The 15,136-nt window shown below is 45.3% G+C and overlaps 1 protein-coding gene across 4 annotated transcripts in view; it reads left to right on the forward strand.

Moving 5' to 3' along the window:
- The window catches only part of RNF213 (ring finger protein 213), a 116,990-nt gene extending 105,498 nt beyond the window's left edge, over positions 1-11,492 (forward strand). For all 4 annotated transcript variants that reach the window (XM_065909811.1, XM_065909812.1, XM_065909813.1 and 1 more), the window contains 12 exons: positions 692-860; positions 2,295-2,386; positions 2,871-3,122; positions 4,296-4,428; positions 4,778-4,861; positions 5,269-5,449; positions 5,727-5,928; positions 6,982-7,059; positions 7,927-8,121; positions 8,548-8,637; positions 8,731-8,909; positions 10,470-11,492. In XM_065909811.1, coding sequence (XP_065765883.1) covers positions 692-860; positions 2,295-2,386; positions 2,871-3,122; positions 4,296-4,428; positions 4,778-4,861; positions 5,269-5,449; positions 5,727-5,928; positions 6,982-7,059; positions 7,927-8,121; positions 8,548-8,637; positions 8,731-8,909; positions 10,470-10,623 — 1,809 coding nt within the window. In that variant the 3' untranslated portion in view covers positions 10,624-11,492. The remainder of the gene's footprint in view (positions 1-691; positions 861-2,294; positions 2,387-2,870; positions 3,123-4,295; positions 4,429-4,777; positions 4,862-5,268; positions 5,450-5,726; positions 5,929-6,981; positions 7,060-7,926; positions 8,122-8,547; positions 8,638-8,730; positions 8,910-10,469) is intronic.
- The last annotated feature ends 3,644 nt before the right edge of the window (positions 11,493-15,136 follow it).

The raw sequence follows: 15,136 nt of genomic DNA on the forward strand, positions 1-15,136 counted from the left end.
GTTTAATTAAAATAAAAGTTGAAATTAAAAATTTAGTATTATTTAAACCATTTTATTCTGAATGTTTGTCATTCTTGTAATTTGCACTTTGACTTTTAAATTTTAATAAATCATGAAAAAATTTTAATAAATTATTTTTAATAGTTGAAAAAAATAAAAGACCTAGTGACCCCCTGTGGATTTTGAGTAAGTCATTGTTACCTAACACAGAACATAATGTAAAATTCACACATCGTAATTTTTCCCACTGTGGCCTATGGTGGTAAGGGGAACTACTTGTCAGATTATGTAAAGTCAGTTTTTACTGAATAGCTCTGTGTCTCCAGTTCACACCTGGGAATGGAGAGGCTAAAATCACCATGATTTTATCTGTGTCTTTGCTGTAACTCTGGGAAAGAAAGAAATAGCATGTTGGATTTTATCTAAGTTAATTAACCATGAGAGCAAAATGTTTAGGTTTTTAAAGTTCTTTATTTCACATTGACAATATAGAAGGCAGTCGTTTTCAGACCACATTCATTTCTGTTCCTCAGTTTTCTGTTGCCTCTACTGTTTGAATCTCGCTGACATCCCTCCTAGATACTGTCCTCTGGCTCGGGACTGGCTCTTCACCACTCCTGACCTCTCCTGAACTTGCCATCCCCTCCTCAAACAAGACCTTTCTTGACATTTTGTCCTCTTGCCCCCACAGGACTTGATGAGCATCATCAAACCTCTGGTGTGGGACCCAAAAGGGTTTCTGCAGCAGCATATCCAGAGAGACCTGGAGCAGCTAATGAACATGCTGGGGAGGAGCGCGGACGAGACCGCCAGCGTGGTGCACCTTGTCCTGCGCAGGCTTCTCCAAGAGCAGGGCCACAGTGAGGAGTTGGGCACGGGGCCAGGGGCGTGGGGCACAGCCAGCAGAGGGAGCGGGGCACTCCTCGACCCCAGAAGGAGATGAGGGTCAAGCAGGAAGACGTGCACTTTCCAGAGAGTCGGAGAGGGGAGCACCTGCCTGGTCTTTCCATTGACCCCCTGCTGGTGCGAGTGTATTTGGGAGGTTTTAGTTTCAAAAGTCAACCTTGGATGTAGTTCAGCCACTGCATGGGGAACATACGGCATCCAAAAGATGCGACGTGCATTAAAGAAACATCAAAGAGACTAATGTTTGATAAGCACTTGGAACTTGGTCTCTTTCTGTTGGACATCTGTTTTGTTTTGTTTTGTGGGACGGGGGGAGAGCATCTTCTTTTCCTGAAACAATACTGCATTCATGGACTGACTTAATATGTATATGCATCCACAATTTGTCACATGTAAAAGTAGGCTAACAACTATTAAGCTCTTTTTCTAGTTTAAAATTTAAAGTCCACAGAGAAAGAAAAGGTCTGTAATACAAGTTAGTGAGAGGGTTGTCTCCGAGTGGTGGAAGAATAGTTTTGTTTTCTTCTAAGTTATCTGCAAAAATCTTTTAAAATTACCACTCTAATGACAATGTTATTTAAAATAACAATGGCAATAAAAAGATCTGTGACATGACAAGAAAATCCATTCCCACTTCAGGAGCTTTTTTTGCCAGAAACCAGCATCCATATGGGCTTCCCTGTGGCTCAGCTGGTAAAGAGTCCGCCTGCAATGCAGGAGACCTAGGTTCAATCCCTGGGTTGGGAAGATCCCCTGGAGAAGGGAAAGGCTGCCCACTCCAGTAGTCTGGCCTGGAGAATTCCATGGACTGTAGAGTCCATGGTATCGGAAAGAGTCGGACAATCTGAGCGACTTTCACTCACTCGGCATCCATATATATTTTCTATTTAGCAAAATCTGATTTTAAGTTTCTCATTCTGAGTGGTTTCACACTAGGTAAGCTCAGCAAGTATCACACTGACAAAGTGACCAAATTCTAGAAGCACGCTGACAGTTTCTGTGGCATTCTGCATCAAACGCACGTGCAGGGTCCTGCCTCTGTCTTCAAGCCCAGGTGGCAGCAGTTGAGACCTGTGGTACCACTAGTCACTGTTAGTTTGCCCCTGGGCTTCTGATTTAAAGTATTGTCCTCTCAGTAGTTTTGTTCAGAATGGCTTTAAGGTGATAATTACATGGGTTAGAGATTTTAGAGTTTGAAGTATCTTCACAAAGATCATGAGTTTGGTGGTAGCAGCAGGAAACATTTTTAAATGCTCAGGTTACTTTAGGAACATATATCCACCCCTGCTCCCAAAAGGAGCATTCTTTCATATAAACATTTCTTCAGTGTTTTATGTAGGATGCTGTGGTTTTTGTTTCTTGCGTAACATACACATTTTTCTTTGTAGGGTCTTTAGATTTTGATGCAGAATTGTCAACCAGGGGAAAGAGGAACAGCTGGGAACAGCTTGTTCAGACTCTTATTCTGCGTGAACTAGAGGTAAGTGATGAGTAGCTACGGGGCTACTTTCTCTGGGAAGGTGCGGGAAGGGGTTTCCACAGCCTCTGCTGAGCACTTGGTCTGTTGTCCGTTCTGGAGTGTCCCTTAGAAAAGGAAACCCTAGGCTAAGTCACAGATTTAGGTGTTCTCTATTTAGTCACCCCACCCTCCTGTTGCCCCCTCCCCCATCCTGTCCCCTCCCGAGGCAGGCTGGTATATCAAGCTGAGGAATTACTGGGAATCCAGAAAGCGCAGGCAGTCATTTTCTCTCCACTACTTTTTATAGCAGAATGTGCAAATGAGGCAGAGAAATAAACCCTGTCAGATAAGAATGTTACTGAGAGTAACTAAGCCCATTGAGAAATATAAGTCAGCAAGTATTTAAAATAACGGTAATAAAATATAGATGTCTGAGACTTATTCTGTTTGAGGAGACAAAAACCTAGCATCTCACTTCAGATCCCATGTCGCTTTCCTCACCTAGCATCTAGATAAAACCCTTCTGGCAGTGAACGCTCAGATCAGCCAAGATGAGCGCATCAGCTCCAACCCTGTGGCCAAAATTGTGTACGGTGACCCAGTGACTTTCCTGCCCCACCTGCCCAAGAATAGCATGGTTCACTGCTCTAAGATGTGGAGCTGCAGAAAAAGGATCACCATTGAGCACCTCCAGCACATCGTGGAGCAGAAGAGCGGCAAAGAGTCAGTGCCCATCCTCTGGAAGTTTCTGCAGAAGGTGAGGCTGCTTCACTGTGACCGCCACCTACGTGTCCCCTGGAGACCTGAAGACCCTGCTCTCATTTAGTCTGATCAGTCCTGAGGGTGGGACAGCAATTAAGCTACTTTGATTTTTGAATAAAATGTCTCTGGCAGAAGACCCAGGGGTAGAGATCTCCAAACACATCCATCTGTACAAGTCATTTGAAGCATAAAGTCACAGGTGAAATATATCCACACATTGGAATTAGTAGGAATCTGTAAAGTACTTGGCCAGAAGGGTTTCTCCCAATACTCAGCAAGAAAGAACAGAATAAAATCTTTCATTTATCTGTTCACCTTCATCCCCCCACTGCCTGCAGTAGTTAGTCACCAGTGAGTGTCTGTTGAATGAAAAAAGTTCGGTTGGGAATGCATAACTGAAATCAAACAAAAAGTCTTCCCTGTTCCTAAACCATTCAGAGTGAGGCTGTTGGTAGGATTGGAGGGGAACACAGCAGTAACGTGTGTATCATATCTTTCAGAGCCAGAATTACACACTCTTCCTAACTTTAATCTATTTGAATTTTTATTTTCTAAAACACATTTTCTAATCATTTCCTCCATGTACCAGTATTTGCAATCTAGGAAGAAGTAAGATGATGCAGAAATTTTGGTGGGTCAGTTAATGAAAATGGATTCCCAGTGGGAAGGCCATCGTGATAACACTGTGATCTGTCACTGGTGTGCTCAGGTCCATTACACTGAAGAAGCTAAGGTCCTAGGTCTTCAGAAAGACACTGGAACATCACTAAGCTCATTGCCTAAATGCTTAGTCCTCTTGCTCTCAGCAGTGCCTCTCCACACCCAGCCCATCTCATGGGCCCAAGAGGCTGTTTTCTTTCATCAGCTTCTGGCAAACACATTTGCTGTGTCAGCCCTACAGGTTTTGCTTCTCTACCCTTAGAGTGCAGAACACTGGCCAACACATTGTAAGCAGTCGCTAAGTACTTGCTGAAGGAAGTGAGAGGTACTTGCCTTTCACCATTCTCAAGTACTGTGTGTTATGTAAAATGGCACATTGACCATATTAAACTACAAATACATGGCCTGAGCCAGCCCCAAAGTCTGATTCCCAGGAACATTATCTAGGTGTATTAAAAAGTGTTCCTGAAAAAAAGAAAAGTGTTCCTGACGGTCTTCCCTTCTCTAGGAGGCAGAGCTGAGACTGGTGAAATTCTTGCCCGAGATTTTGGCCCTGCAAAGGAATCTAGTGAAACGATTCCAGAATGTTTCAGAAGCTGAATACAGATCCATCCAAAGTTTCATTAGCAGTCACGATTCAGGTAAGGCTCTGCTCTCACAGAGCATCAGGACTACCCCTGTTGTGGTACAAAGAATTGGTCCAACTCGGGGGCTCCAGGTCAGGGCTAATGTGTGTTCTGTTCCCTAAGTTTGTAGCATGAAGCAGTGGGTGCTGTGAATGCCTGGGACACATTAGAGGCTTTGCTGTAGCAGTCCAGAATCTCCCTCTCTCTCTCTGGTTCCTCAAACTCAACTTTAGTTTAAACAGCATTTAGAGTGTGTTGGTGATGATATGAAGGTGGGGGGTCAAAGAGCAAGTAATTCTGTTGGTTTGACCTAGATGGGACTAGGTGTTATCTTGGAGTTCTTAAAAAGTGTTTTGTTTGCTAGATGGACTGAAGAAGTTAGCCCGCAGTAGAATCACTGTCTTTCTGTCAACATGGAACAAGCTGAGGCGATCGCTGGAGACCAATGGTAAGTCAAATCCCCTTTATACTAAACATTACAGGAGCACCTCTCTGAAGGCCTGTTTTCTCCAGCCTGACTCTGCCTGTTCCGTGTGTGTATAGCACCAGGCTATGTGTCTCTAATGCTGGATCTGTGGACTCTTGGTGAGGGTGTCTGAGATGAGTGCATGACATTTCAGAAAGAGCAACCCCTCAGTCCTCTTGAGTCTATAAATTCAGTATCAAAAAGGAACTGAGACTATTTGAAACTTGTCAGCACATAAAAGAGAGGTGGGAGACAGAAGCACTCTTGGTTCCCAGCTCTGTTCTGTTGAGGTGGTTTCTGCGTTGCCCCCCTTCGCACCGTGGTGGCCTCCCAGTCCTGATGCTATGAAAGAAACAGCAGGGAGGTGACTGCCCCTCTGTCATTTAAAGGTGAGATCAAGCTACCTAAAGACTACTGCAGCTCCGACCTTGATCTGGACACTGACTTGGAAGTCATCCTGCCTCGCCGCCAGGGCCGGGGCCTCTGCTCCACCGCCTTAGTCAGCTACTTGATTAACTTGCACAATGAAATTGTCTATGCGGTGGAGAAGTTCTCCAAAGAAGATAACAGGTAAGCATGCAGGCTGACATCAGGGGATGCCCTTTCAGCGCAGGAAGTCATTTCTGAGGGGAACAAACAGGGAAATAGGGTCACCAGACCTAGAGACAGCAAGCCAGGCTTCAGGTCCTTCTTGAACAGAAACCCCTTCAGCTACGCTCACAAGTGTCACAGATTTGCATGTCCCTTCACCTGCACAGCCTGTGGCAACATCAGACAGGAGCTGGCTCTGCATGGACAGGCCATGTGCATCTCACTGGGACCCTGAACTCTGTCTATCTGTCTCCAGCTACTCCATCGATGCCTCTGAGATTGCCGACCTGCACGTCATCAGCTACGAAGTGGAGCGGGACCTGATTCCACTGATTCTCTCCAACTGCCAGTACCACGTGGAGCAGGGCGGGGAAACCTTGCAGGAGTTTGACCTGGAGAAGATCCAGCGCCAGATCATCAGCCGCTTCCTGCAGGGCAAGCCTAGGCTGACCCTCAAGGTAAGGCTGACCTGCTGTATTGATGTGGCCCACGTGTCCATGGTCCACATGTCCCTGGTCTGTGTGTCTGTTTTCAAAAAGGTGCCTCAAGTGTGTCTTTGATCACAGCAGTTTCAGAATGAGGAGGGATCCTCTGGACCCTTCATCCACACTCCCAGTATCTGTGACCACGCCTGCATGCAGGGCTGACGGCTCTGCAGAGTTGTCTATACATTCGATCCACTCCTCAGTACCCCAAGGGTGACTACAGGTCTCAATGGACTTATCCAGATTTCTCTGTCATAGTTAATGGCACCACCAGCCACCCACACTAAACCTCATTGTTTTCCCCCTTTTCCTTTAGTCTGCAGACACAGTCTGTCATCTGTACCATCAGGCGCCTCCGTTTCACCAACCAGCCCGCTGCTCTAGTTCAAAGCATCTGTCCTTAAGCTCCACTGCTGCAGTAGCTCCCAACCAGTTCCCGCCTTCAGGCTCCTTAGCCCACATTTCTGACATCCAGATCTGCATCTCTCCATCCACTTCCCTGCACTGAATCCCATGACTGCACAGGCTGGATCATTCTCCCTTCCCTGAAAGCAGCCTGCAGTTCCGTTCTTTACCTGCGCTGTGCTTGTTGCTTCCAGGTCCAAAGGTGTGGCACTTCATTCTGTTTATGCTTCCTCCCTGCCTGCAGTTAGGCGGTGAACTGTTTGAGCTCAAGCCTTAATTCATTCTGCTCTGTCAGCTGCGTGCCCCCTGGTTCACGGTCTGTGCTCACTGTGTCAGCACAATGTCCTCATGGCCTGCTCCCACTGGTGGTCTGAGGGCCACAGAATACTATGTGACAGTATCTGCTTGGTCCTGGGGAGCAGGCTGGGTTCCTCATTGTGTCGCTGTTTCCATAGATTATGGGGTAAACACACATCACGAGGCAACAAGGAGCTGCCTGCCTTGCCAGTGATGCACTGAAATCCCTGGGACTACAACCGAGTCTCAACTCAGGCATATATTGTCATCTGATGGAAACCTCCACGATGAATTCCATTCCAGTGTTTTTCTTTCTCACTTTAGGGAATACCCACTCTGGTATACAGACGTGACTGGAACTATGAGCATCTCTTCATGGACATCAAGAACAAAATGCAACAGGTGATGATCAACCTTATTTGCATGTGCCTCTGTCTTACCAGAGTGTTTCCATCCTTGTTAGGACTCTCCCGCCCTCACTCAGGGCATTTGCCATGTGTACCAAAGAGTTTCCGGGCCTCCCTTTGTTCTGAGCATCGCGATATTTCTAGAGGGCACACAGGATCAGCAGAAGTTTTTTTTTTTTTTATTTTTCATAAATCTTTTTAAAGTATTTATTTATTTTGGCTGCCTCGGGTCTTAGTTGCAGCATGCGGGACCATTACCGTATCACAAGGTAACTCCCACCGTGGTGCGCACACTCACTGGTTGTGGCACACGAGATCCTGTCACGCAGCCAGTAGTTGCAGTAGGCAGGCTTAGTTGCTCCGTGGCATGTGGGATCTTAGTTCCCTAACCAGGGATAGAACCCACATCCCCTGCATTGCAAGGAGGATTCTTAACCACCAGACCACCAGGGAAGTCCCAGCAGCAGTTTTCTCGTTGAGTATTAACAGGTTAAAATCTTGTGCTTGTAGTTTTTTAGTAGTGCTGTCATGACTGTGTATGCTGAGGCAAAAGGTCCAGAGAACTTACTTATTCCTGCTTTTCTGATTTATGTGTGTTGTGTGAGTTTGTGGGGGCTGTGTATCTGTGTATGTGTGTGTCCATATGCATATCCTCACAAAGTTGATTTGAGCATTCAGTGAGTTCATCTCTCTCTGTAACAAACCTGAATATTGCTGACACTCAAGAAGCACAAGTGCAGACTCCTGCTGTCACAGAGCCTGTCCCATTCTGTGGCCTTGGCAGTGATGAAGATAAGACTTACAGGGTGGTGGTGCACAGCACGCCCCAGCTGTGGACCCTGTCCTGCGTTTGACTTCCTAGAGTCCCCTCCCCAATGCGGCCATCACTGCCATCAGAGGACAACTGCAGTCCTACAGTGACGCCTGTGAAGCTCTGTCTGCCATAGAAGTCACGCTGGGGTTTCTGAGCACAGCTGGCGGGGATCCACACATGCACTTAAATGTGTATATCCAAGACATGCTGAAGATGGGCGATCCAACCTCACTGGTTTCTAAGGTAGGTCTCGTGTCTGGCCTCTTCCAAAGGAAATCAGCATTGTCCCCTCTATCGTCTCCCCACTTCCTACTGGGATACCACGCCCCAGGGAGTACCAATCTAGGCAGCCCCTGAACAGGAGGGGAGGTGAAAATACCTCATTCCCAGCCAGTCTACATTGTAAACAGAACACAGTGACAGGAGATGCAGAGATGTACTCGGAATGTACAGTTTGGAAGCACAAGTCTGCTGAGGTGTGCGTGCAGACTGCGTGCTGCTAGTGGACCCTGAGATGCTGCGGTGGGAGAAGGCTTTCAGAGACCTTTCAGAGTCGAGGCAGGAAATTAGTGCACGAAGCAGAGGTGGCCTCCGTAGTGAAGGAGGTGGAATCAGTGCCGTGCCAAATGAAAGCAGAGCCTCATATTCAAGAGTTCTGTTCTCTTTCAGGCCTTAAACAGATGCCAGTTAAAACATACCATCGCCCTCTGGCAGTTCCTCTCTGCCCACAAGTCTGAACAGCTACTTCGCCTGGGAAAAGTGAGTCTGGCCTCTTCCTGTCCGCCTGGACCCAGGGAGCCGCACATTCCCTTTCCAGGCTTCCATGTATCATTTGTTCTTATTTCATTCCAGGAGCCATTTGGGGAAATCATCCCAAGGTACAAAGCTGATCTCAGCCCTGAAAATGCTAAGCTGCTCAACACCTTCCTAAATCAGATTGGCCTGGATGCTTTCCTCCTGGAGCTTCATGAAATGATGATCTTAAAGCTAAAGAACCCCAAGACTGCAGAGAGTTTCAACCCTGAGTGGAGGTAGGGGCTTGCAAGGCTGCCAAACAAGCCACACATACAACATTCTGCCACGTCTCCCAAGATCTTCCATAGTCATGGAAATTGTTGTCTTACTGCAGAATTTGGTTTCCTGCTGATTTACCATTGTTGTTTAGTCACTAAGTCGTGTCCAACTCTTTGGCAACCATATGAATGGTAGCCTGCCAGGCTTCTCTGTGCATGGGATTCTCCAGGCAAGATTATTGGAGTGGGTTGTCATTTCCCACTTCCTGAACCCGCATCTCCTGCATTGCGGGCAGATTGTTTACCTCAAGCCATCGGGAAAGTCCTATTAACCATTATCAACTGCAAAAGTCCAATGTTCGCATTATGAGTAGTGGTCTCCCTATGTCAGAGAGATGTGTATTTTAACTTTGATAGAAAAAGCTACACCAATGTATAAAGAATACCCAACACTGGATATTATCCATCTTTCGTATTTTTAACAATCTAATGGCCCCAAAATAGTATCTCATTTTTGCTTATATTTTCCCATTTACTGGTAAGGCTGAAAATATTTATCAGCCATTTGTGTATCTTCCTCCAAACTGCCTCTTGATTAGTTTTCTTTTGGACTATGTGTATTTTTCTTCATATTTTATCTGGTATGTTACGAAGGCTCTATCTCAGTCTTTAATTTTGTGAAGCCAAATCTGAGAGAATTTTCCTATGAGGACTCTAGGAAGATATACCTCTAAGGGTCCTGTCCCAAGGTTATAAAATATTCTCCCATGTTTTTTCCTTGAGCTTTAATGTGTGGTCTGAAGAAGGGATTTTCACTTTATTGTTTTTCTAAATAGATAAACTCCAGTTTTCCTCATTGACATAGGGCTTCATAATTGCCATTTTCCTCCATTATGCTATGTAGCATATGCCTATTTACATTTGTATTCTTTGAACTTATTTAAGAAATCTTTGCTATCCTGGACTTTTTAGTGTAGGGAAAGAATATCTTCCTAGAGAATTTATGATGCTTGTTAAACAAACCATGAACTGGACTAGAAGCTTTGTTTGAATGGTGAGGCTTTGTTTTTAGTATAGCAGATGTATTCCTAGAGCTCTTAAAACCATCTGGCTGGGCCCTTATCAAGGGGAGCTCCGTCCTGTAGAGTATGTGCAGCCCAGGGTGGGGAGCAGCAGGGATGCACTAGAACCCTGAGGCCAGGATTCTAGTGCCAGGTCAGTAACTCAGCGGATCAGCTGCACGGGCTCAGTCGTGTCCAACTCTTTGCGACCGCATGGACTGTGTCCCACTAGACTCCTCTGTCAATGGAATTCTCCAGGCAAGAATACTGGAGTGGGTTGCCATTCCCTTCTCTAGGGGATCTTCCCAACCCAGGGATTGAACCCAGGTCTCCTGCATTGTAGGCAGATTCTTAACCACTGAGCCAGCAGTTAGTTGTCTTTAAACTGACTCTCAGTATTAATGGCCTTAATGAGCACTTTAGTCCTGTGATGACCTGAAAAAAACTGACCAGTGATCACATGACTCCTTATGTCACATGACTATTTAATGCTGTCTATTGTTCCTTGGTTTTTCAGCCTGAGAGATACACTGGTGAGCTACATGGAGACTAAAGACAGTGAAATTCCTCCTGAAATGGAATCTCAGTTCCCAGAAGAGATACTGCTTTCCAATTGTGTCGCTGTGTGGAAAATGGCTGCTGAACTGAAAGGGAATCGACAGATGAGATAGAATTGTTTCCCGTCTCTACAGGGGACTTGGGCAGAGAAGGCTCTTCCCTCACGGGTGGGTGCTTAGAAGGAAAGCTGTGGGCACAGCACTAAATTTGAGACCAAGATGTGCTGTGCTGGCTGACAGCTTCTTGAGAGCCAAACTGTTTCAGGAACATTCAGAAACTCTCTCCTCATATTCTGAATACCATTCATTGGGAGGTGAGAACTGAAGATTATATGGAACTGGAATAAAGCACCGTCCTCTGGGAGAGACCGAAAAATAGCTTCTCAGCTGCACACATACAACCTGTGCCCCAGGTGTCCTGTGTCTTACCATGCGCGTACCCAGCGCACCAGCCCCTTCTTCCTCAGACCACTACCTGCTGAGAGGGACCGGAAAATAAAGTTATTAATTTTTGCCTTCTTTTCTAGTTGATTCTGCAGTCACAAAAGAGAAGCTGGCTTTCTTCATTCTTCCATTCCTTTAAATTCAGAGAATTGTACAAGTACTTCTAGGTCTCCAAGAAGATACAAATACAAGTCAGGCCATTCTGCGAGTGCCTTGATGCCAAACTAGCCAGCCCTCACCCATGCCCACAAATGATTCACTGCCAAATTTCAAGGGTCAGAGCCCCAAAGCTTTCATTGTGAAGAGCGCTGGGCCAAGAGTCAAGGACACTGTTGGTGACTTAGTTTCCACATCTACAAAATGAAGGGACTGGAGTGAAGGCCAGATTTCCTGCCAGTTCTAGTATTCTAGTAAATTCTATGTGAAAGTTGATCAGTGTAAAGTTGGATCAAAGGCATGGTTCTGGCATTCTGGCATTTCTGGGGGAAGTTTTTGCTTCTGTAGGATTCTGCTAAATAAACGTGAGTTTTTAGCGTGGTCTTGATGTCCCCAAGTGTATGACTACTGGTCCTTTCTTTGGGTCTCAGTCAAGGCACAGAAACAGACTCAGAATATACACCAGTCAAGTTTCTGATAAAGGAGAGAGAATAGTCAGCGCACCCCAGTCTTGTGCTGCTGTTCTCACTCGAAGTGCTGTGTCGTTTTTTTCAAAATCTACTTGGTGCTTCTGACCTCTGGACTAATTCCTGTTCCTGGGTAGCTCGGCACCTGTTAGCCCTGAGACAACAGTTGTTTACAAGTCAGAGGTAAATGTCTTTCATACACATCCTGAATAAGATGATGTCTCAGTCAACTTGAAATGAGGCCACAGAATGGTGAGAGCTACAAAAGTAGAAAACGCTTGCCAAGGACAACATAGGCCCTTCAGCACCACTGGAGGGAGCTGTAGAACAATCTGTGCTCCATTTTCATGATTGTGGTTTCTCTTCACTGTGGTTGAGGAAGGGGAGCACAGGGACCTAGGATCTGGTACCATATCCACTTGTATACAGTAACCTATGTTTATCTAATAATTCTATGCAAAGGCACTCCACGAGGACATCTGTTTCCTAGAGTGTGTGTTTAATGGATGTGGGAGTGGGGGAGTTGCTTGTTCATCACTTCAGTTTGCACTTGGAACTCCTTTGATACCTCAGAATTGGGATGGAGCTGGCCAACCAATGAACACCTCCTTTGGGGGGCAGGGGAGAATTTTTTCCCCGCTGTTATGAAGGTGTTTTTTTTGGGGGGGGGGGTGAAGAAGATATGTTGTTGTATGTTATGCTTTCAAAGTGTTAATTGTCATTAACTAACACTATCTTGTTGTTTGTACAGAAATATACTGGTCTAGCACAGGCAGATGTAAATTTTGTTATACTTGTCATATCTGTTTCAATAAACTTGCTAAAGAATCCTCTCTGGGGAAGAGACTTTGGGGAATGTTTCCATGTGTTTGTGGAAATGTCCTTGCAGGGGTGTCCAAAAAGTGGAAGGATCTGGATAGAAAACGTGCACTCTGGTTTAGAATGTAACAGGGTAAACTTCCTCTGGACAAAATGGCAGCAGAGCTGACGTGGAGCTTCACCCTGCTTCCTGGTCTTCAGGCTCAGGGCCAAAGCTTCACCCCAGAAGGCTGCCCTCTCACTCCCTGCCTAACAGGATTTTCCAGGAGGAAGCAGAGCTCTAGCCAATGAAGAGTAAGAGCTGACTCTGGCAGGGAGCTGATTGTGGTTTGGGGAAGCATCTCCTCGGGAAAAGGAAGTAAAGACACATGATCGAGAAACAATAAGGTTCCAGCAGCCCACTTTCATTCAATTGGCAAAACACTGCACTAGGGGAAAACTGCATTTTCTCTTCTAAAAAGAAGGGGTGCCTCCAGGAGAGAACCCATGGTCCAGAACCATAGTAAGAGGAGGTGCTGGTTCACAGATGTGCCCCCTGCTGCCCCCGGTCTGTCAAGTCCACCCACTTTCCCTTCCTCCGTAGCTTCCCACTGACCCTGCCCGACCTTCTCCTCCAGCCTACTCATTCTTGTTTCCATTTATATTCATTTTCCTGGACTTCACATACTACACAGTTCCTTCTGCTTTCAGCCCAAACACAAACAGTCACTAGGATGATGGTGACTTAACCTGAAAAGTTTCACAACTGATCACTGTCTTCTCTTTCTATGGCCTTACTATGTGTGTAAATTATTTACTTTTCACCCATGTCAAGTGGGCCTTAGGAAGCATAACTATGAACAAAGCTAGTGGAGGTGATGGAATTCCAGCTGAGCTATGTCAAATCCTAAAAGATAATGCTGATAACGTGCTGCACTCAATATGTCAGCAAGTTTGGAAAACTCCACAGTGACCACAGGACTGGAAAAAGTCAGTTTTCATTCCAATCCCAACAAAAAGCAATGCCAAAGAATGTTCAAACTACTGTACAATTGCACTCATTTCACATGCTAGCAAGGTAATGCTCAAAATCCTTCAAGCCAGCTTCAGCAGTACATGAACTGAGAACTTCCAGATGTATGAGCTGGATTTAGAAAAGGCAGAGGAGGCAGAGATCAAATTGCCAACATTCACTGGATCATAGAAAAAAGCAAGGGAATTCCAGTAAAACATCTACTTCCGTTTCATTGACTATCTTAAAGCCTTTGACTGTGTCGACTACAACAAACTGTAGAAAATTCTTGAAGAGATGGGAATAACAGTCCACCTTACCTGTCTCCTGAGAAACCTGTAGGCAAGTCTAAAGCAACAGTTAGAACTGGACATGGAACAATGGACTGGTTCAAAATTGGGAGAGGATTATGTCAAGGCTATATATTGTCACCCTGCTTAGTTAACTTATATACAGAGTACATCACGCAAAATGCCAGGCTGGATGAATCACAAGCTGGAATCAAGATTGCCAGGAGAAATACCAGCTACCTCAGATATGCAGATGATACAGCCTTTATGGCAGAAAGTGAAGAGAAATTAAAGAGCCTCTTGAGAGTGAAAGAGAAGAGAGAAAAAGCTAGCTTAAAACTCAGCATCGAAAAGACGAAGATCATGGCATCCAGTCCCATCACTTGATGGCAAATAGATGGGGAAAAAGTTGAGACAGTGGCGGATTTTATTTTCTTGGGCTCCAAAGTCACTGTAGAAGGTGACTGCAGCCATGAAATTAAAAGATGCTTGCTCCTTGAAAGGAAAGCTATGACAAACCTAGACAAAATATTAAAAAGCAGAGACATTACTTTTGCAACAAAGGTCCACATAGTTAAAGCTATGGTTTTTCCAGTAGTCATAGATGGATGTGAGAGTTGGACCAAAAAGAAGGCTGAGTGCTGAAGAATTGATGGTTTCGAATTGTGGTGCTGGAGAAGACTCTTGAGAGTCCCTGGGACAGTAAGATCAAATCAGTCAGTCCTAAAGGAAATCAACCCTGAATACTCACTGGAAGGACTGATGCTGAAGTTGAAACTCCAATACTTTTACCACCTGATGGGGAAAAGCTGACTCACTGTAAAACACCCTGATGCTGGGAAAGGTTGAGGGCAGGAGAAGGGGATAACAGAAGATGAGATGGTTGGATGGCATCACCGACTCTAGGGACATGAGTTTGAGCAAACTCCTGGAGATACTGAAGGACAGGGAAGCCTGGAATGCTGCAGTCCATGGGGTCACAGAGAGTCAGACACGACTTAGCGACTAAATAATAGTAATGACTATAGGATTTCATTGTGTTTTAACTAAGACAGTCACGAGCCATTTCATTTCCTCCCAGATTCAGGCAATTCCACTTCGGAAACAAACTTCTAGTGCTAAACAATCACTGTGAAAAAGGGCCTTGCTCAGTAGGTAAAGCTACCCATGTCCAGCCCCACACAGGGGCACTGCTACATCTCTTAATATGTTCTTGCCAAGTATAAGGTTGCTGTATCAGCTGGACCTGGAAAGACACTAGATGAGGACATATGAATAGAAGAAGAAAGCCTGAGGCCTTGAGCTGAATAACCATCCATCCATGCCATGATTTACATTTATATTGCTTTTTGCTTTTTCTGATTCCTCTAGTTATTAATTAGTCCCATGCTCAAACATTATGAATCCCACTTCCAACTGGAAAAACAACAGGAATGTGCCTTCTCCCAAGAAAGCAAATG

This window comes from Muntiacus reevesi, chromosome 18 (assembly GCF_963930625.1).
Source record: "Muntiacus reevesi chromosome 18, mMunRee1.1, whole genome shotgun sequence".
NCBI lineage: Eukaryota > Metazoa > Chordata > Mammalia > Artiodactyla > Cervidae > Muntiacus > Muntiacus reevesi.